Below are 22761 nucleotides of genomic sequence, written 5' to 3'. Positions count from 1 at the left end.
CAGAGAGTAGGCCCCCTGTAGGGGAGTTCACAGTAGCAGATGTCAGCAAAAGCTTCAAGAGAAACCTACCAGAAAACAACTCTTGTTTCTTCTACTCTTCTCACAGCTTTACTTCTGACACCAGACGTGTGTGGGTTTTTTCCCACACTAACCATTTCTCTTAACTCTCCGAACACCAACTGGGTGTCCTGCAGTTCAGTTGACACTAACTACCTGGAATTAGTGCAGACCTCAAGGATTCAGGGCTCATTTCCACAAGGTTGTCCATTTCAGATGCCAGTCACACATCTCAGGATACCATCTTTACTTCTGAATAACGAGCTACCAATCAGGGGTTCCCATAACCCACCTCTTCCTCAGGTTTGATAATTTGCTATATCAGAAACTCAAGAAAACAGAACTCAAGGAAATACTTACTTACCTTTACTGGTTTATTATAAAGTAACAGCCAGATGAAGAGGTAGATAAATGGAAGTCTGAAAGGAAGGGAGCTGAATGGAGCAATTTCTGTTCCTGCGAAGTTGGGGAGCACCACTCTACCAGCACATGGATGTGTTCAACTAGAATTTCTCTGATCCTCTTTGGTAAGGATTTTTTATGAAGGCTTTATCACATAGGCATAGTGAAAGTTAAAGTGAAGTTGCTCAGTCGTGTCCCACTTTTTGCGACCCCATGGACTGCAGCCTACCAGGCTCCTCTGTCCATGGGATTGTCCCGGCAAGAATACTGGAGTGGGTCGCCATTTCCTTCTCCAGGGGATCTTCCCAACCCAGGTATCGAACCCAGGTCTCCCACACTGCAGGCAGATGCTTTAACCTCTGAGCCATCATCAGTTCAGTTCAGTTCAGTTGCTCAGTTGTGTCCGACTCTTTGCGACCCCATGAATCGCAGCACGCCAGGCCTCCCTGTCCATCACCAACTCCCAGAGTTCACTCAGTCGCATACATCGAGTCAGTGATGCCATCCAGCCATCTCATCCTCGGTCGTCCCCTTCTCCTCCTGACACCAATCCCTCCCAGCATCAAAGTGTTCTCCAATGAGTCAACTCTTCGCATGAGGTGGTCAGAGTACTGGAGTTTCAGCTTTAGCATCATTCCTTCCAAAGAAATCCCAGGGTTGACCTCCTTGCAGTCCAAGGGACTCTCAAGAGTCTTCTCCAACACCACAGTTCAAAAGCATCAATTCTTCGGCGCTCAGCCTTCTTCACAGTCCAACTCTCACATCCATACATGACTACTGGAAAAACCATAGCCTTGACGAGACGGACCTTAGTCTGCAAAGTAATGTCTCTGCTTTTGAATATGCTACCTAGGTTGGTCATAACTTTTCTTCCAAGGAGTAAGCGTCTTTTAATTTCATGAGCCATCATAATTGATCATTAATTAAATCCCCAATCTTCCTCTCTTCCCCAGAGGATGGATGGTGAGGCTGAAAATTTCCAAGCTTCTAATCATGATATAACCTTTCTTATGACCAGGCCCCCATCCTGAATCTATTCAGAAGCCCACCAAGAGTCACCTCATTAGAACAAAAGATGCTCTTACCACTCAGGAAATCCCAAGGGATTTTTAGGAGATCTGTATCAGAAACTAGGAGGTCAAGATCAAATGTCAGGAAAAAAGATAATCCTAGCACCCTTTGTTTTTGGGTTGCTAAGTCATGTCTGATTCATTGAGACCCAATGGACTATAGCCTTACAGACTCCTCAGTCCTCTACTATCTCACAGAGTTTGCTCAAATTCATGTCCATTGAGTCAGTGACGCTATCCAATAACCATCTCATCCTCTGTCATCCCCTTCTCCTTTTGCCTTCAATCTTTCCCAGCATTAGGGTATTTTCCAATGAGTCAGCTCATCAGGTGGCCAAAGTATTAGAGCTTCAGCTTCAGCATCAGTCCTTCCAATGAATATTCAGGGTTGATTTCCTTTAGGATTGACTGGTTTGATCTTGCTGTCTAAGGGACTCTCAAGAGTCTTCTCCAGCAACACAGTTCGAAAGCATCAATTCTTTGGGTTCAGTCTTCTTTATGGTCCAACTCTCACATCCATAAATGACTAGTAGAAAAACCATAGCCTTGACTATAAGCACCCCTATCTCTCAAAAAATTAAATGACTTTAGGAGCTCTGTGGCAGAGACCAAATACGTATTTCTTTCACAAACCCCATCTCTCTGACCAGACTTGGGAAAAGGGTCGTTCCAAGTCAGAGTTCTCATTGAAACTTTTCTCTCTCTTTCCTGGACCGGCCCCAAGGGTAGCCCTCGATTCTGGAGCAGTGGTGGCAGCAGTATGGGCAGCTGAAATTTCAACAGCAACACTGTCCTTCTGGTTAACTGACTGGGAAACGAAGCCTTGGTGAACCGAAGAGGATAGGGAGAGTCCCAGAGAGGGGCCAGCTAGAGAAGGGGGCTCCCCTAATTCTGTGCGTGAACTGGCACAACTTTTGCAAACAGCCGAGCAAAGCTTCTGAAAAACTGAGATGACACTGGAACGACAGCCCACAGAAAAAGAGACAGAACTTGCAGTGTGAACCTACCTAGATTGAGTGCCTGCTAAAACAAAACAAAATCAACATTTTCTAGAGCAGGGGTCAGCACGCTTTTTCCATAAAGGGACAGATATTACATAGTTTAGGCTTTGTGAATCGTACAGTCTATCACAACTACTCAACTCTGCTGTTGCTATGCCAAAGCAGCCATAGGTAATATGTAAACAAACAGGCAGGGTTGTGTTCCAACAAAACTTTACTTATAAAAACAGGAGGAGGGAACTCCCCTGTGGTCCAGTGATTAGGACTCTGCATTTTTCACCAGGTTTAATCCCTGGTCTGGGAACTAAGATTTCAAAAGCCTCGCAGTGCAGCCAAAAACAATAAAGAACAAAACAGGAGGAGAGCTGGGTTTTTAATAAGACCCAGAGTCTCATTCAGTAGCTCAGCAGTAAAGAGTCTGCCTGCAGTGCAGGAGACGTGGGTTCAGTCCTTGGGTTGGGAAGATCCCCTGGAGAAGGAAATGGCAACCACTCCAGTATTCTTGTCTGGGAAATCCCATGGACAAAGAGTCTGGCGGGCAAGGAATTGGACACGACTTAGTGACTAATGACAATAACAGAGTCTCATACACGGTACTCAAAACGTCCAGGATACAATCCAAAATTGCTCAACATAAAAAAAAAGAAAATTAAGAAGTGTTAGAACCCAAAACCACAATATCTGAAATTAATAGTCACTGTATGGGTTTAATAGCAGAATGGAGGTGAGAGAAGAGGAGTCATGAACTTGAAGATAGATGAAGAGAAACTATCCAGTCTAAAGAACAGAAAGGAGGAAACAAAGATTAAAAGAACCTACTGAATAAGAGTGTTAGGGACTGGGTCCAACATTCTTTAGAATCCCAGGGGATGGGTAAGAGACTGGGGCAGAAAAAAAAAAAATTGAAGATGTAGCTGAAAGATTCTCAATTTTGGTGAAAGACAAGATTACAGATTCTTGGGACTTCCTTGGAGGTCCAGTGGTTAAAACTCTGTGCTTCCACTACAAGGGGCACAGGTTCAATCCCTGGTCAGGGAACGAAGATCTTGCATGCAACATGGTGTGGCAAAAATTAGGGGGGAAAAAAAAGGTACAGATTCAAGAAATTCAGTGAATCCCAAACTGGACAAATGCCAACCAAACAAACCAACCCTCCAAAAACCAAAGAAACAAAATGACCCAGTCAGACACATACTTAAACCCAAAGAAAAGAAAAAATATCTTAAAAGCACTCTCAGAAACAAAACAATATGCCGGTTCCTCAGATAATTAAAAATGGAATTACCATATGATCTGTCAATTCTACTTCTGGGTATATACCCCAAATAATTGAAAGCAGGGTCTCAAAGAGATATTTATATACTCATATTCATAGCAGAATATTCACAATAGCCACACACAAAAAAGGAAGCAAGCCAACTGGTGATGAGTGGAAAAACAAAATATATGCATACAATGGACTACTCAGCCTTAAAAACGGAAGCCTAACATGTGGTCAGAGAAGGCGATGGCACCCCACTCTAGTACTCTTGCCTGGAAAATCCCATGGACAGAGGAGCCTGGCGGGCTGCAGTCCATGGGGTCGCTAAGAGTCGGACACGACTGAGCAACTTCCCTTTCACTTTTCACTTTCACGCACTGGAGAAGGAAATGGCAATCCACTCCAGTGTTCTTGCCCGGAGAATCCCAGGGACGGGGGAGCTTGGTGGGCTGCCATCTATGGGGTCGCACAGAGTCAGACACGACTGAAGCGACTTAGCAGCAGCAGCAGCAGCAGCAGCAACAGCAGCAGCAACATATGCTACAACATGAATGAACCTTGAGGACCTTATGTTAAGCGAAATAACCCAGTCACAAAGAGACAAGTGCCGTATGATTCCACTTACATGATGCACCTAAAGTGGTCAGATTCACAGAGACAGAAAGTAGAATGGTGGTTGCTAGGGGCCGGGTGGAGGGGTAAATACGGAGCTATTAGTCAGTCTCAGTTCTGCAAGATGAAGAGAGTTCTGGAGGCGGATGATGGTGATGATCGTGCAACAGTGTGAATGTGTTTAACACTACAATACACACACATACATACACACACACACCTGGAGAAGGACATGGCAACCCACTCCAGTACTCTTGCCTGCCTGGGAAATCCCAGGACAGAGGAGCCTGGTGGGTTACAGTCCATGGGGTTGCAAAGACTTAGACAAGACTTAGTGACTAAACAACAATACTATATATATATAGCCATGCTGTGTGGTTTGTAGGATCTTAGTTCCCTGACCAGGGATTGAACCCGGGTCCTGGCAGTTTTAACTGCTAGACTGCCGGCTCATTCCCCAGAAATGATTAAGATGGCAAATTTTATAATATGTGTATGTACCTTTTGCTATAATTTAAAAAAAACAGTCTGATAAAAACGGTTATTTAGATATAGAACAGTGATTTCAATTGCTATGGATTTCTCATCAGAAACTGTGCAAGTGAGAAGACAGTGGGGCATCGCTAAAGTGCTGAAATAACTGTATCTAGAGAGAACAAATTCAGGAATGAAAGCAAAATAAAGCCAATTTTCAGATGAAGGAAAACTAAGAGGACTACATACTTCTTCTAAGAGAAGTGCTCAAGGGAGTTTTTCAGGCTGAAGGGAAATTATAGCAGAGGGAAACTTGGAACAGAAGGAATCAAGGAGGAACAGAAATGGTAAATGTCTCCTCTTAAGTTCTTTAAAATATGTGTGACTATTAAAAGCAAAAACTGTAATAGTGTCTGGTAAGGTCTTCAATGTATCCTGACATAATTTACATAACAACTCTAACGTAAAAGGGGGAGAATATATGGTTGAGAGGCAGCTACATTTTACTCGAAGTGATAAAATATTAACTGTAGGGAGTTAGATTTGTGTATTATAATCCTGAGAGCAATGGCTTAAAATACAGAGATATAACCAAAAGTGAATAGACATATTACAATGAAATACTAAAAAATATTCAAATAACCCAAAAGTGGCAGGAAAGGGGAGAGAAACAGAAAAACAAAGAGAACAAACAGAAAGCAATACAATGGTAGACCCAAAGCCAAGCACATCAGCATGGTTTGTAAATGGCCCAAATGCATCAAACTAAGACTGTCAGAGTGCACTGCAGATCCAGGCCCAACTATATCCTGCCTCTAAGAATCCCACATTAAGTACAGGTTTAAAGGGATGGAGAAGGATGGAGACCAGTGGCTTGAAGAGAAGGTCTGGGTTCTCCTTTCTCGGACAGCTGGGTGGGGTAGGACAGGTGAGTCAGGGTCACTATAGAGACAGGCTTGGTATCCTCAGAGCAAGTAGCGGGGCCTTGGGGTCTGGCTTCCAGATTCCCCACCTCCAGCTATTCAGTTCAAGAGGGGACTTTCATATTCATCACTCAGAAGCCATAGCTCACAGAGTACCTGCTGAATCAAAATCGACATGGATTCTCCTTGCTTCTAAGGATTCTAATTCAGCCTTTGCCAAAATGAGGAGATGCTCTGATCGGCTCTAGCTGCGGCTATCCTGGCCAGTTGGCACAGGCTCGGAAGAGTGTGGTCACGTACAACGTGCTGGATGTTCTTTGATCCTGTGTGAATCTCACCTTTCTCATCGTGAGTCTAATAAATTGACTTTTGGTGTCTGCAGCAGCTTTCAAAATGGTCTCCAACCAGGAAGGGAGAACTGGAAGTCCTGAGAAGAGGTATGAAGGGCTCAGTTACCGGGCCTTAGGTTCTGACTCCAATCCTTGAAGTTTTACAAAGCTGTATCTGACGTGCAAAGTCCAATCCGAGACAAGCCAAACTCTCAACACAAGATTCACGCCTCTAGGAGCAACAAGGTCACTAGCTGAGGAATCTGTGCCCCTCTCCCCTCATGGATGAATAAAAACAAAAATAGGGCCTAGTTAAGTAGAACAGTAGAGGTTCTGATTGCAGAGAGAACAGATGAACTGCAGGTCAGAGCATGCCAAGATTTGTCTGAAAAGTTTTCACCAATTTCCTGCTGCTGCTGCTGCTGCTGCTAAGTCGCTTCAGTCGTGTCCGACTCTGTGCGACCCCATAGACGGCAGCCCATGAGGCTCCCCCGTCCCTGGGATCCTCCAGGCAAGAACACTGGAGTGGGTTGCCATTTCCTTCTCCAAATGCATGAAAGTGATAAGTGAAAGGGAAGTCGCTCAGTCGTGTCCGACTCTTAGCGACCCCATGGACTGCAGCCCACCAGGCTCCTCCATCCATGGGATTTTCCAGGCAAGAGTACTGGAGTGGGGTGCCATTGCCTTCTCCCTAATCATGATTAAACATATTTCAGAAAATGCTTAACTTTCTACATAAATGAAAAACAGAATTTTTGAATGAAGCCAAGTCTAAGTCAGTTTTTTCTCTACCAGCCTCAGGAACAATGAATGACCTCAGTCCAAATAATATCATATAGAAATACTGTCCATGTTTTATGAAAAAAGTTAAATTCTAAGTCTGAGCATGAACAATCACTTGAATTTCAGTCAGATCCATCCCCTACTCCCATATGCTCATCAGAAAGTCTGGTCTCCATTTTCAAAAGTTCGTATTGTAAATAATGCCACTCAAATCCTATTATCTGTTCTTCCCTTCCTCCATGGTTTCAAATCCTGATTCTGAGCCAGGCATATGGTGTCCTGGAATAGACTAATCCCCCAACCTCAGGACTAAGTCCTAGCCTGTGAGCTGTAAGAGGAGATATTATGGAGCGGCCTTCAGGAACCGTATATAAAATACTGCTCACACATTCCCTGCACTTTTTCTTGTCTCCTTTCTTTAATCCATCTTGTCGCTTGGAAAATGGATGTAGTAGCTGGAGTGCTAGCTACCACCTTGGCCAAGAAGACCTGGAGGAGTCCAAGTTCCTAAAGACTTTGTGAAACAGACTCATCATACCAGCCCTGAGTTGCCTACTTTTGGACACTCATGGTAGTGAGAAGGAAATCCCCATGCTGTGTGAACCCAGCTGTTATTTTTGGTTTCTGTTATATGTAGCTGAATTTGATCCTAATATAGCTCCTAATGACTGAAACCAAGAAACACTCTCCAACAGATCCTAGGGAGATGTTCTCAGTGGAGAAACTATCATTCCAGTCCATTCTTTGTAGAAGAAAAATGCAGTCAACTGCCTTTCTTAAGACATTTCACAGTAAGGTTACTAAGAGAAAAACTAACTACCACCACCGAAACCTCAAAAAACCCAAACCCAAACAAAATAACCTCAAACCAAAACCTAAGTGAAGGGCCAGTCTGTGGAAGGCCTGTCCTCTAGTTCTTGCTCTTGATGACCCCTCCTTGGCCTTGGCCTTGGCCTTGGCCTGGGTTGGGTTTTCCTCTGTGAACAATGAGGGTGTTGAACTAGATGTCTCCAGGCTTTCATCTAGTGCTGAACTTCCAGTCCATTTTCTAACCTCCATTAGATTATATACTCCTTTTGCATAAATGAAATAAACCTCAAGTACTTTTCACAGTGCTTTGCACATGACAAGGTGCCCTATACACATGAGCGATGAAGACTCATAAATCACGTTACTTGTGTCCACAGTATCCGCACAGAGGAGGTGCTCGTGTTTATCGATATCCTCTGAGGTTGCCTCCTGCCCTCCTGTCGATCCCGTGCCTGCCCTACAGAAAGCTCGTCCCCCATGCTTACAGGCATCAGCATGAAGAGCCTGAGAAAAGGAGACTCTAGGTTCGGGGTTACGCAAATCCATGGCAGAAAAATCAGCAGTGGAGGAGGAAATACACTATTTATTTACAGTTCTTTCACTTTATCCACAATTTCCCATACAAACATAAAAACTAAAAAAATAAAACCACCACTTGGGAACACAAGTGTCTTTCTTTAATTAGTCCGGTCGAGGGAGGACCACAGCCCTCTCACTCTGTGAAGGAGGCTATTGAGGCACACGGACGGGGAGCAGGAGAGGGCCGGAAAGAATGCCTGAGAAACGGCTCCCGGTGAGAAATGTAAGATGCCGGCACCGTGGGCGCCACTGGGAGACTCAGGGCCTCCCCCACAGGGGACAGCGACCGGCTTCCCCAGAGGGTGCCAGCTGCCTGCCGCCTCCCCCTCCACCTCTTCGCTGCTGAGCACCCGGCATCCAACACAGGCCAGCCGTCTGGTGAGCTGCGTGGGGTGTGATGGTGACAGTGGGGGGGACGCCAAATGCCTCTCTCTGGGAAGAGCCCCAGGCCCCAGCAACACACGGGAAACCCCTCTCCCTTGGCACTGACAGTCAGTCACAGCTTATCTCGAATACCATGCTGCCTTGTAAAAAACGGGAAAACCAAAGCCCTCCCCCTGTTCCAGGGGAAAGGCGGGGGGCCAGAAACCTGCAGAGGGGCTTCTGCCTCTGCAGCCCTGTCCCTGGGGGGAGCGGCTGCGGTGAAGGGAGGGGAGCTCTGACTGCTGAAGACGGGGAAGGAACAGGGCCAATGCACCACGAGGCCTGGGCCTGGGGGGCGGGAGGGGGAGAGGAAAAACTCGGAGACACTGATGCTCATCAGAGCAGCTCTGTCTGTCGGCTGTGCTCACTCTGGCCGACGCCTGTTCACTTCCCCCACAGGAGGGGCGCCTAGGAATCCACCTGGAGGCGCTGAAGCCACCTGCCTGGCAACTTCATCTGTGCTAGTGACCTAGATTGCTTTCACGTGTTGATGCACGTTATAAATATAAAAATCATATCTGCTACAAAGAAGACATATTTATACATCTTTACCCATATACATAATAACACAATTTACACATAATAATATCTTGGAGTGGGTCATCACGGAAAAAGCGGGGGGTTCGGAGAGGTAATAAGCCCCTTCTCCCTCCCCTGACCTGATCCTTCTCAAGGGATGCGTGTATGCTTGGTCACTGGGGCCCTTCCCAGCTGGCTGTTTGACGGGGCTGGTCTGGACACATTTGGACATTCGGACATGTAACTAAATGCTGATGGGTGTGTACACCCACATACACACACAGACGCAGGCACACATACAGACATCTGTGTGAGAAAAGGAAAAATAAAATTCCTAGCCCTTGGGTGTAGGTCTCTCCCCAGAGTTATAAGCGTCAGTGCCTCCTCCGACTGAGAACAAAGCTCCTAGGAAGCTGCCCCTCACTGGCTCAGACTTGGGCAGAAGGGGAAGGGCTAGGAGTTGGGGGTAGAGGGGAAGGGACAGGAGTCTTTTGAAAACATAAGGCATTTTTGACCTATGATCAAATCAAACTATGTCACAAAAAAGCAACGGTGTCAGTTGGGGCTGGGAGGCAAGAGACAGCCAGTCCACGTAGGGCAACGTGAGTTGAGACCCTGAGCCTTCCCCTTCTTCCCTCCGGTTTCTCTTAAAGGGGCAGACAACCCTGTACCTCCCTTTCTGTCCTCTCCCAGAGCTGAGCCCATCCACGTGTCATGGAATACTGATAGTGGTCCAGGAGGCGTCCAGAGACATGGAGTGGTGGACAGGCACGCCAGAAAGTTAAGACCTGGGCGGCGGATGTGAGCTTTTTACAGCAGGAGTGGTTCCTGGCCGGAGTCCACGGCTCGCACAGTGGCCACAGTGATCAGACTGCCATCAGAGATGGGGGGCAGTCTGGGTCCCCCTGGGGAGACAGCACCTATCGGCGGTAGTGATTGGGGGCGTCCGCGAACATGTACTTGAGTCTATAGGCCTCGGCGAGGAGCAGCCCAATCTCTTCGTTGCCCCAGTGGATCGTAGGCAGGTTCTGCAGCAGCATGAGGAGACCCTGGAATGCAAGAAGGAACTTTTATCGTCTGATCGCTGCGGCACTACTGACCAAGGGACCTGCAGGCCGTGGCATGGAGCCCCTTCCTCCCGGGTCATCCATCCCAGGCTCTGGCCTCCCTCCTCCCATGCAGCACACAGCCGTTGGCCCTAGTTCTCCTTCAGGAAACCTTGAAAAGCCTCTGTTGAGTCTCTGATCCACTAACACCTGCCTCTGTAGAAATATTATAAATAGAGGATGACAACAATAAATAAGCGTCTTTAAAGGAGAAAAATAATCACTCATCCAAATATACCTCTCTTAATTTCCAAGTATTCCTGTCTTTTTTTCACATGCACATTTCTGAAATAGCTGTAATCATAATTATGATTTTACATGCGTTTTAATCATCCTTTTTTACTGTAATTTTTGTGTTTTTCCGCACAGCCTTCAAAAAAAGATTCTCAATGTTAGTACTCCATCATGTGGCTATACTCTAATTTACTAAAACATTTCCCTTTTATTAGATACTTCATTTATTTCCTTTAAGGAAAAAAAAAACAAAATACCTTCATGGGGAAGACTGCTAGGAACCGTTCTGCATTGGACAATCTTTCTCCTGATCCTAATGTTTGTTCGTTAATCACTGTATTCATCCTCTGCTCTGTTCCCCAAAGACTGTCCTCAACCTACCTGTCAGCTTACTTCCCACTGTTCCCAAGGTATGAGCCTCATCCGGCCGGGTCCACGTCGGCCACATTTACCTGTGCCTCCAGGGTTTAATTTAGGTTGTTCCTCTTGCTTGGAACACCTCCTCTCTTTCTCCTCTACCTATCTAAATCCTATTCAGTTTTCAAAGCCCAGGTCCCTCAGTCAGCTCCTCGGAGGCGGCCTATTAAAGAGGATATTAGAATAAAGAATGAATGTGAAATTTTAGGTTATCTCTATAATTTAGTTACCCTTGCCTTTGCTGCCACTTTGTGTTCTTTCTCCACCTCTCTTTTCTGAACTGGATCTTATTTTTCTGATTATAAGAGAAACAGTAGCAAGACAAAACCCAGAAAGAGACTGACAGATTTGATACAGTTTTGAAACCTCATTACGTCAAGGCACAAAAACAAGGTTGAAATACAAGAAAATTGACTACAGGAAAATATTGATAACACTTATAAAAGACAAAAGGTTAATATCTGCAATAAAAAGGAAGTACCTACAAATCAGTAAGATGAAAAGGAAAACCACTAAATGGAAAAAAAACGGATGCAAAATGCCAATGGCCCATCAACATGCTGTAACCCTGCCATCGGCCGATGTGTGCCCTCTAGCAATGTTTCGTAATTCTTAGTGAAGAGGTCTTACGTATCTTTTACAACATTTCTTCCTTTAGTAACAGAAGTTTAGCTGGGCACAGAGATACATGGGAACATCACTGCTGTGTATGGCCAGTATGATAAGTTCTGGCCAATCTGGGTGGGGGGGGCAGTGTAACTCCTGGGTTCTGCCCTCAACTACTCCGCCCCTTCCTAGAAAACTGTGATGAATGGAGGAGTTTGAGGCAGTCATCTTAGACCCTAAGAATAAAGCTATGAGTGGAAGATGGCAGAGCAACAGGAGAGAAGAAATCCAAGTCCTTGCCACCCTGGAGCCACGTAAGCCCTGGACTCTCACACTCAGCCTCTTAACGGAAGAGAAGCAAACAACTACTTCGTCTTAAGCCACTGTTATTCTCTGGTCTTGGTTTCAGGAGACAAGTTTATATCATCTTAACAAACTTGGGCCACATCTGTCAAAACTAGAGATGCAGGGACTTCCCTGGCATCCCAGTGGTTAGACTCAGTGCTTACACCGCCAGGGCCTGGGTTCCAGCCCTGGTTGGGGAACTAAGATCCTGCAAGAGCACAGTGTGGCCAAAAAAAAAAACCCAAACAACCAAACAATACACCTCTCCCACAAAACAGAACAAAAAAACAAAGAGGAAAAAAATAAGCCCAGAAACACACATGGTCACTGATCCAGCAACTTAACTGCTTAGTACTTCTTGGAAAACATCTGCACTCCTGTACAAGGGGCAGCACCACACCATTGCTTCAAATAATGGGGAAAAGGACATGAACGAGGTGCCTGTCAGTACCGGGAACTTAGAGACAACTTTCCAAATTATGAAATACAAGCAGCACCTATAAAAAGAAGCAGGACTACATGTGTCAAGGTAAAAAGATATCAAAGACATTTTTAGGGGCGAAAACAAGTAAGTTACAGAAAAACAGTTATGATCCCACTTAGGTAAAAGAGAAAATACAACTATAAGTTTGTATGTGCATGTATGTATGTAAAATTTTTAAAAGGCTAGGTGGTGAAACTGTTAACACTAGTTACCTTTGGGGATGCGAGAACCTTTGCTTTCTCTCATTATATTTCTCCTCATTTTCAATTATTACAATCAAGTCTTTGGATATTACTTACGTTACAGAACATTTTCCCCCTAGTAATACACATTTTCCTGGAAGTTTGTTTACTTTGTTGAAAGTAATAGAGCACAAAATAAACCACCCGTAACTTCATAATCAAGAGGAAGCTACTTTTAAACATTTTGGCATATTTCCTTTCAGTCCTTTTTCTGCACATTTTTACACAGATGAAACATTTTCTCTAAATACTTGAACCTGTTTAGCACTTAACATAAGCATTTCCTCTAATATTAAAAACTCCTTTTAGACATTTTCAATGGTCAAAGAATTTTCCATGATGCAGAAGTACCCTAATTTACTCAGTATCTTCCTGTTTTGAGCTTTTAATAATTTCTGGTTTTTCACTATAATGAAATTATAATGAACAGGCTTGTGCATAAAGCCATATTTTAGATTATTTCCTTGGGCTAAATTTCTAGGAATGAAAATTACTGTGTCAAAGGGCATGAACACTTTAAAGGTACCTAAGGTCAGGAAGCAACAGTTAGGACTGGACATGGAACAACAGACTGGTTCCCAATAGGAAAAGGAGTACATCAAGGCTGTATATTGTCACCCTGCTTATTTAACTTATATGCAGAGTACATCATGAGAAATGCTGGGCTGGAAGAAGCACAAGCTGGAATCAAGATTGCCGGGAGAAATATCAATAACCTCAGATATGCAGATGACACCACCCTTATGGCAGAAAGTGAAGAGGAACTAAAAAATCTCTTGATGAAAGTGAAAGAGGGGAGTGAAAAAGTTGGCTTAAAGCTCAACATTCAGAAAACGAAGATCATGGCATCTGGTCCCATCACTTCATGGGAAATAGATGGGGAAACAGTGGTAACAGTGTCAGACTTTATTTTTGGGGGCTCCAAAATCACTGCAGATGGTGACTGCAGCCATGAAATTAAAAGATGCTTACTCCTTGGAAGGAAAGTTATGACCAACCTAGACAGCATATTCAAAAGCAGAGACATTACTTTGCAGACTAAGGTCCATCTAGTCAAGGCTCTGGTTTTTCCAGTGGTCATGTATGGATGCGAGAGTTGAACTGTGAAGAAGGCTGAGTGCCGAAGAATTGATGCTTTTGAACTGTGGTGTTGGGGAAGACTCCTGAGAGTCCCTTGGACTGCAAGGAGATCCAACCAGTCCATTCTGAAGGAGATCAACCCTGGGATTTCTTTGGAAGGAATGATGCTAAAGCTGAAACTCCAATACTTTGGCCACCTCATGCAAAGAGTTGACTCACTGGAAAAGACTCTGATGCTGGGAGGGATTGGGGGCAGGAGGAGAAGGGGACGACAGAGGATGAGATGGCTGGATGGCATCACTGACTTGATGGACATGAGTTTGCAGGAACTCCGGGAGTTGGTGATGGACAGGGAGGTCTGGCGTGCTGCAATTCATAGGGTCGCAAAGAGTCGGACACGACTGAGCGACTGAACTGAACTGAACTGAAGACTCATCCAGAAAAAAATGCTCATGTCCCTGGATCTCTACCAGGGCTTAAGACTCTCATTCAACAAACTTGGCTAACTGTAAACGCTGTCCCTGGATTTCCAAGCCTGAGAATCGAACTGAAACCCACAAGTCAAGGGAATTCCATGGCAATCCAGTGGTGAGGACTTTATGCTTCAGCTGTTGAGTGCACAGGTTTGATCCCTGATCAGAGAACTGATCAGATAGAGCAAGCTGCACAGTGTGACAAAAAAAAAAAAAGGCAAAAAACAAAGATAAATCTGTAAAATGGAATACCTTGCACTCAAGTTACTAATGCTTTCACAGTTTTTGTATGAGCATGTACTCATGTAATGTGTGAAAAATAGAAAAATGGGAAAAATTATACACATTTATGCATTCTGACATTATGGAACATCTACTATATTTTGTACCAATGATAAAAAGAGGTTACAAAAACAACATATTTCACAACATCATATAGAAAAACCTGAACAGGACTTCCCTGGTGGCGCAGTGGATGATGAGAATCCGCCTGCCAGTGCAGGGGACATGGGTTTGATCCCTGTTCCAGAAAGAGATTCCACATGCTGCGGAGCCAACTAAACCTGAACGCCACAACTGCTGAAGCCTGTGCTCCAGGACCCGCGAGCCACCAGTGATGGGCCCTGAGCTGCACCTGCTGAAGCCCTGCGCCTAGGGCCTGTGCTCCGCAGCAAGAGAAGGCACCACAGTCAGAAGCCTGTGCACAGCGACCAGAGCTGCTCCCGCCCTCCAGAACTAGAGCCGCGAGTGCAGCAAGACCCAGCACAGCCAAAAATAAATCAATGAAATACAGCGGTGTGTACACGTCAAATAAGTAAATAAACAAAAACCTCAAAAAAAAAGAGGAAAATCCAAACAAACTTTCTGGCCAACCCAATATACAGAATATTTCCATTAAGGGTTATGTACAGACAGTATGTATTTATTCACATAGATCTGCATGGCAAAATGTCTGGAAGGAGATATATCACCTTTGCATGGTAAGATTTCAAGTACCTTCTTTTTCCTTATTGGTATTTCCTAATTTTTCTATAATGGTTTCTGTTAGTCGTTCAGTGTGTCTGACTCTGCGATCCCGTGGACTCCACCAGGAGGACCCCACCAGGCTCCTTAGTCCGTGGAATTCTCCAAGCGAGAATACTGGAGTGGGTATCCATGCCCTTCTCCAGGGGATCTTCCTGACCCAGGAATTAAACCTGGGTCTCCCGCACTGCAGGCAGATTCTTTAATGGTTTCATACACTTGAATAACTCATAAGCAAAAACAACCAACAGTTGATGTGCCTAGCGGAGAATATTTTTTTCTAGGAGAGAATCCACTTGTAATTTCCAGTTTTTCTAGTCTTGCTAGAAACCTCCCAGAAGCCCTGAAATAATTCTACCCTTGAACGTGTCAGCTTCCTACTACCTCTCCCACCAACAGTCGAGGATTAGGTGGGAGGAACCATTCTGCCACCTGGTGGCCGTAGCCGGGAACTGCACCTCCCACAAACAGCGCCGTAAAAATGGGAACTCTGTCCATGCATTGATAGATTAATCAAGGATAAAGTAGAAACTGAATTATCACGGGTGGGAAAAGACGCTGTCAATTACAAATCAGGTACGTTAATCAAGGGGGTAGAGAAGATACATTGGTGGAGTGGGGAACAACTGAATATGTGTTACAAAGCCAGCTCATGGGAGTACCAAGCATTAATACAGTCAGGTGAAACACTACAGGTGTGAGAAGACAGCTTATGGGGCAAGCAGCTGAGAGTGATTCCAAGCGAACGAGAAGAGGCAATGGCTCTCAGAGAAGAAAAGCTTGAAATGGCTGGGAAATGTACCTGCTGAAAATCCAGATTCCAGAGGAAGAATGAGTCATGTGTGAGGGGGTCAGGGGAAGACAACAAGGGGGGAGTCGAAGGAGAAGGGGTATCGGGTAATAAGCAGAGTCCTTGGTAAGAAAACGTGCAGGGGAAACTCGTTAGAGAATGTTCAACAGATGGAAGAATTAAAGAACGAGAGGGGGACCATCAAGGATAATCACCATCGAAGTGGTAATTACTGCGTATTGAGCCCTTGCTACTCACCAGATGGGGGTCTTCACATGTACTCCAGCACATTTAAGCCCCGTATCAACTCTATGAGGCCCATCTTATTATGCCCACTTCCCATATGAAAAAAGCGAGGGTGAGGAGTTAAGGAACTTGCATAGGATCACAGAGCAGTGCTGGGCTAGGATTTGAACCTGGGTAATCTGGTTCTGGGCCTCCCTGGTGGCTCAGACAGTAAAGAATCTGCCTGCGATGTGGAAGACCGGGCTTCGATCCCTGTGTCGGGAAGATCTCCTGGAGAAGGGAATAGCAACCCACCCCAGTATTCTTGCCTGGAGAATCCAATGGACAGAGGAGCCTGGTGGGCTACAGTCCACGGGGTCGCAGAGTCGACACGGCTGAGTGACTAACACCAGACTCCTCTGGTTCTAGGGATTGCGCTTATAACCACTATGCCAAATACTGTGTGCCTGAAACAAGAAGAGAAGTGGGGCACGATGCAGAAGGAATGAAAAGAGAAGCTGCAGAAGCAGCTGTTTGAAGGAAATCTGCAAGAGCTGATTAATTTTTCTTGGTAATAAGGACCAAGGACAACCAAGTAAGACGTGAAATAATAACAGAGAACTTAAAGGTCACAGAAAATATACACTATTAAATATGACACTGGGCAGAATCTCCCAGGAACACTGGAACATTCTTTGCAAACGTTAAGTGTATTCAGGCATGTACAAATACTTTCCTAGTCACATAAGTTTTCTGTGTGTGTGCGCGCTCAGGGTTCTTTACTTCTCACTGTGAAAAATGACATCTGAGGAACTGAAACCCCAGAAGGTAACCATGACATAAACGCGTTCCGTGCTTTTTTTCCTTTTTCTGAAAATGGTGACTCAAAGGCAGACTTGTAGACCTGTAGCTCGTAAGGAGACAGAAGGAACATGCAGCCTCTGAAGGGAACTGTTACAATTATTGCCTTAAAAAGTAGAGTTATACAACTACATTCAAGGACATAAGACAAAGCATTACTTTAAAACCAGGATGACTGAAAAACAGCTGAAATAGGAAAGGGAAACGGACTTAAGAAAAATCTGAGTTGGGACAAGGATCCATCAGTCCTGGATGCATCTGTTACCTGAATATCTTGAATCACAGGGTTTCCTGTTTTACCTTCCACAATGCCTTTGCTGAAATCTCAAATCAGCATTCTTACAGAAGTAAATTTTGTTAGGATGCAAACTTTCATTCCAGAAGCCATCAGGACTGTGAATAAATGCCAGGCCTTTCATTTTACCATCAGGTTTCTTTACACACTGGACTCCCAGCTTTTCAAACCTTTCACAAGCCCCGTGAACGTCAGGAACAGCAATTTCAATGTGACCAAATCCCCGAGGGCCTGAATCGCCACTGTGGTAACTGGTCCCAGTGTCTTCAGCGCTCCAACTGCGCGTCAGTTCAAGGGCAGCTTTTCCGGAGATGGCCCATGACGCAGCTTTTATTTCTGGCCACACCACGTAGCGTGTGGAACTTCCCCAACCAGGGATCAAGCCCATGCCTCCAGCAGTGGAAGCGTGGAACCTTTGCCACTGGGCCACCAGGGAAGCCCTTTCATCTCATCTTCTGGGTGTCGTTTTTACCTTCCTAAGCCAAGGAACAGTGAAAATTTCCTAGTGGGAAAACCTAATTCTGGGGGTAGTCTCATTCCAAGAATTCTAGCACAAAAATCCAATGACTTCTTAGGATCCCCAATTTGCAGGAAATCCTCCCTGCGGGGATCCAGGTAACAGCAGCAGCTGAGGGTGGCCTTGTCAGTGAGGCCGCCGGGTGCCGGCTGTGGTTCTGCCGGGGCCACACTGCTGTATCGAGGTCCCTAGGAGCCACCCACACTCATCCGGCTCCCTAAGTAAGTGTTCTGAAACGAATCCCTCTTGTTTTGAGAATCAGACCAACAATTCCCTTGGTCTCAATAAAAACTTCCAAAGACATGTCCTTGCTATGTAAACTTTTTCAGCATCACACTCATTCATAGGTTTCCCGGCGTCAAAAGTACCTAGGACAGTTAGTATAAGACTCCCCCCAGAGAAAGCTGAGTCCCCCTCCGATGTTTGTTTTGTTTCTATGTCGAGGGATCGTGTCCTTTCTCATACCGGCCTGCTCTGGGTGGAAGATCTTTAGTTCCCAGGGTACTAAAATCTGGGCACTTTCTGGGGATGATTCAAACTGGATGTCTCTGAAAGTGGGGCCTTTGTTTGGGCAATGTTCCACAATCCCACCCTTGAGTTCCCACATAAGTGGTGGGTGGATGCCATCTGGTTCAAGGGCTTTATTTACTCTTAGTTGGGTATCCAGGCCTGAAACAGCCCACGGGCTTAGCACTATTTCATTTAATAACTCTGACCTGTCTCCTGCAAAAGTCACTTTCAGGGTGGGAATCTCTCCAAGGTTTTCTTCTATGAAAGTGAAGGATTGAGACCAGCTGTTCCTCTGGTTTGAGAATCATCAGCAGGTCCCACCAACTCCTCTGCCAGTTCCCTTTTTAGGTATTTAAAGGAACTCTGGTTATTAGTCTTGGAGCTCCCTGCACGGGGCCTCTGAAGATCACTTCTGAGCCATCTGAGGGCTTGTCGGCACCTGCCCTGACATCTCTGTGGGGTCCCGTGCTCTCCTTGACTCCCAGAGATGCTGCTTTTCCCCGAGGGGGATTTTTAGGTTACGTGTGACCAGGCATTTGCTCAAATGCCTGTACTCTCTGACTTACATTAAATAATGTATCTAGGAAATCATTACCTCCATAATAACGGAGGAGGGGGAGGAGGAGGTAAACAGCTCCAGTGGCCCAGGAGGTCCCCGGCCAGGCCCCAAGGGAGCCGCAGGACGCACAGTCCACGCCCAGAGCCCAGCCTCCGGGTCTCCACCATTTGAGTCAAGCCAGTACTTGACTCCCCCGGGTGACCCTGGCTTAGTCACTTCATCTCAGGTGTGACTAGGCACACACCGAAGTCATACTCACTATGACTCAGTTTCCCCATTTGTGAAATAGGGGTAGTTATTACAACTTTTCTTGTGGGATGGCTGCAATGAGCTAACACAGAGAAGCACTCAGGATAGTGCCTGCTACATCAGAAGTGCTGGGAAGTCGCTATTATTAGATTGAACGTTATTAAACCGCCAATACTTGACTGTGTGACCTACAGACAATTTCATAAAATGCAACTGGACATTATCATCATTATTCTATTCAGCCAGCCCAGGCTGAGGGCCAGAATTGCTGAGGTCCCTTCTACCAGGAAAGGGCCTTGGCCCAGCTCTGCCGGAAGGCCCGGTTTCAAGCAGCCCAGAGGACCAGGCCATTCTGCCCCTACAGCCCCTGTGCAGGGACACGCCTGAGGTCCCCTTGCTCAGAGGTCTCAGCAAGGAAACCTCTTGGAGTGATCCTCCTGTGTCCGCTTTCAGTCCTCCACCCCAGGCAGCGTGACCCCAGACAACTGCTCGGCCAGGGAGAAGCGGGTGTCCTTCCTTCTGGGGGCTCACCATGGCCGGGTGCTTTGCCCCTGCACCCTCTGAACACCTCCTCTCCAGCCGCATTTGGTCATCCAGCTTGGTCTTACCTAGGATTAGCTTATCAGGGGTTACTCAGGTAAGTTAAAAGTCACTGAAAGACTTGGGTTCCTGAAGCTGTCTTCATTTCACTGCTTCCCAGACTCAGAGTACATGACAGGACCTAGTAATATGAGGGTTAATAAGCTCACTGCTTTGAAGGCCACAGGCTAAGTATACCATTCTGACAGCTTCAAGGGCAGCAATTTGTATAATCCTCAATAACTGCTCTAGAAGGTAAGTGCTCTCATCCCATTTCACAGGTAAGAAAGCTTACAGGGCCAAGTTAGTCAGATGAAGGTTGCAGACCTAGAGAAATGGCAGCTAGGATTTGACCGCAGGCAGACAGGTTCCAGAGACTGCAGCTTAACCCCTGGACTCTTCTGCGTGCGCCCCAACTTTAGAAGGGGGCGGGGCTCGCTGGTTCCCCTGATATATGCTCCACTGGCTCCCTTTACAGCTGGCTCCCCTTCCCTGCTCTTTAAGGGTGATAAATGCCTGGTCTGCTGAAAATGCCACAAACTCATTTATTTCTGCAGCTGCTTCACCTGGTTCTTCTTTGAGTCACTCAGCTTTTAGCCCTAAAACCTTCTCTCCCGTGGGCTGGGCATGTGAGGCTCTCTGGGACACCTGTGTTCATGGACAGAGCCTCTTCTGCAGTGTTTTAGCTGCAGGCCGTCTGTTAGTAGTTGGGCAGGGTGCGCCGTCTTTCTCTGCAGAGGTCACGGGCCCGTGTCTCCCAACATCACACGATGTTCTCCTGCCCTTGCTGAGTCTCCTAAGGGACACCGGTGGCCTACCCAAGCACAGCCAGGCGCCCTTCTTCTTTCATTATTCATAGAATTATAGATCTGTGGAGTTGCGGGGAGCTCTGCAGATTATCGTTTAATCACCCATTCCGTTTTGTCTCAAGGAAAGAGGGGAGATTCCTCTACTGAGGAGGACCAGCTGACGTGTTAATGAGTCAACAAAAAGCCCATTGTCATTCTGTGGGTTACTGCAGCAAGGCCTCAGATCCATCAGATAATCGCATGTGCGGCCCAGCACAGAACATCTCCATGTCTAACATAGTTTTAAAGTCGCAGACTATGGCCCTATACTGTCGATGTTGTGAATTGCTACGCACCATTCCAGGAGTCATCTCCACTCCCCCTGAGCTAATCTGGGAAGCGCTTCTATTGCATGTGACAAGGCCCTCCAAGCCTGGCTCATGATAAACCAAATCAGACTGCGGGCTCCCGATAGCTGCGCCACCTCAACCACCGTATCAAAACTGACAGCTCACCCAGCGCGTGCCCAGCCCAGCCCCTGTTCATCCCGGGCGCCGCACATGCTTCTGGCTGGCAGAAGCCTCAGTGCTTTGCCTGCCGCCCTGGCACCTACCTGCAGAGGCCCACTCCTCCCTTTCTCTCCCAAAGCCCTTCCTTGGGCAAGTTGGGTCCTGTCTTCCCACCTATTTGTGGGGCAGGTTTCTTGTGCTTTAACCACCTAACACCAATTACAGAGTGGGCCTGCCTGGGGGTCACGTGGAGAGGCTGCTGTTCCTGAGAACGCCCATGGTATTAGTTAGAACTTAGAAAAATACCCAACCTTCTCTGGCTTTCCCCCTCCTCGCATTTTTAAAAGGAATATATGCTCATTAAAACAAAAACATCCCCAAACCTCTCAGTTCAGCAACGTACAAAGCAGAAAAACAAAAGCCCACTGCCGCTGCCCTGAGAGATTATGATCGTCAAGTGCCCCCCGGCCCTCCTCTCTGCAGAGAGCAGAGCCTGGCAGCCTCTCCCCTCAGTCCCCACGCCCCGTCCCCTGCTCCTGGGCCCCTGCAGCAGCTGGCGGGCTTCCACCACCTCTTCGGTCTTCCTCGCATCCCCACCCTGGGTTCCAGGACACTGGACTCCCACTGGCCACCCCCTCTCTCTCCTTGCCCGACCACCTCTCCTCGACCTCCCGTGAGGGGGAAGCCGGGCTCAGGCCTGGCTCTCGTGTCTCCTCTGTTCACTCCCACCTCCTCTGGATTTCATCCAGGAGCCTGGCTTCAAGGATCATCTAGCCAGAGGCTCCTGAACACACAGGTCCAGTCCGGACTCCTCTCTTCAAGCCCAGGGCTTATCTCCCTACTCTACCTCTCCAGTTGGATGTGTAACGGTGTTGAAAATTCCTCATGGCCCCCAAATGAACTCCTGATCTTCCTCCATAAACCCGCTCCTCCTATAGCCTTCTCGCAAACTGTGCAGTCACCCTGACTCATCCCTTTGGTATACTCTATACCTGCTTTCTCAGGAATTCCTGTTGGCTCTGCTTACAAAGTACATCCAAGACCTGGCCACTTGTCACATCTCCACTCCCCCATCCAGGGCCAGGCCACCCTCGTGTAGCCTCCGGGGGGGGCCCCAGCGTCCGCTGGCCCCACCTCAAGTCCACACTAGCAGGGTCCCCTGAAACTGTAAGTCAGATGATGCGCCTCTTCTGCACAAGACCCTCTCCTGGATCCTCTTCCACTCGGAGTAAACGCCAAAGTCCTGACTCTGGCTACAAGCTGCTGTGATCTGAGTCCCCTGTGACTTCTCGGGCCTCTTTCTAACTCTTTCCATGGGCCACTCTGCTCCAGGCCACACTGACCACCATCACAGTTCCACAGACAGCTCAGGCACACTGCAACCTAACTGCCTCTGCATGGCTGCTCCTGCTGCCTGGACGCTCTCCCCACATATTCCCAGATGTCCACGTGGCTCCCTCACCTTCTCCCAGCCTTTGCTCATATCGCCTTCTCAGTGAGCCTGTCCCTGACTACTTTATTTGAAACTGCAACCTGTTCCTTCCATACCACCTAGTAATCCCTTTATCCTTTAAAAAAAAAAAAAATCTATTTAAAAAAAATTTATCACGTTCTAATATTATTTTT

At 46.6% G+C, this 22761-nt stretch overlaps 1 protein-coding gene and 1 pseudogene across 1 annotated transcript in view; both read right to left on the bottom strand.

Annotated features, from left to right (window-relative positions):
- Window positions 1-10053: 10053 nt before the first annotated feature.
- Window positions 10054-22761, bottom strand: part of TBC1D22B (TBC1 domain family member 22B) — a 66580-nt gene continuing 53872 nt past the window's right edge. Inside the window, exon 13 of the mRNA XM_068960494.1 lies at window positions 10054-10292. Within this exon, the coding sequence (XP_068816595.1) occupies window positions 10164-10292 (129 nt within the window). The 3' untranslated portion in view covers window positions 10054-10163. The remainder of the gene's footprint in view (window positions 10293-22761) is intronic.
- On the bottom strand, window positions 17426-22618 carry LOC138069628 (lactoylglutathione lyase-like; annotated as a pseudogene).

Source organism: Capricornis sumatraensis, chromosome 22 (assembly GCF_032405125.1).
Source record: "Capricornis sumatraensis isolate serow.1 chromosome 22, serow.2, whole genome shotgun sequence".
Taxonomy (NCBI): domain Eukaryota; kingdom Metazoa; phylum Chordata; class Mammalia; order Artiodactyla; family Bovidae; genus Capricornis; species Capricornis sumatraensis.
This window is presented reverse-complemented; position numbering and strand designations above follow the sequence as displayed.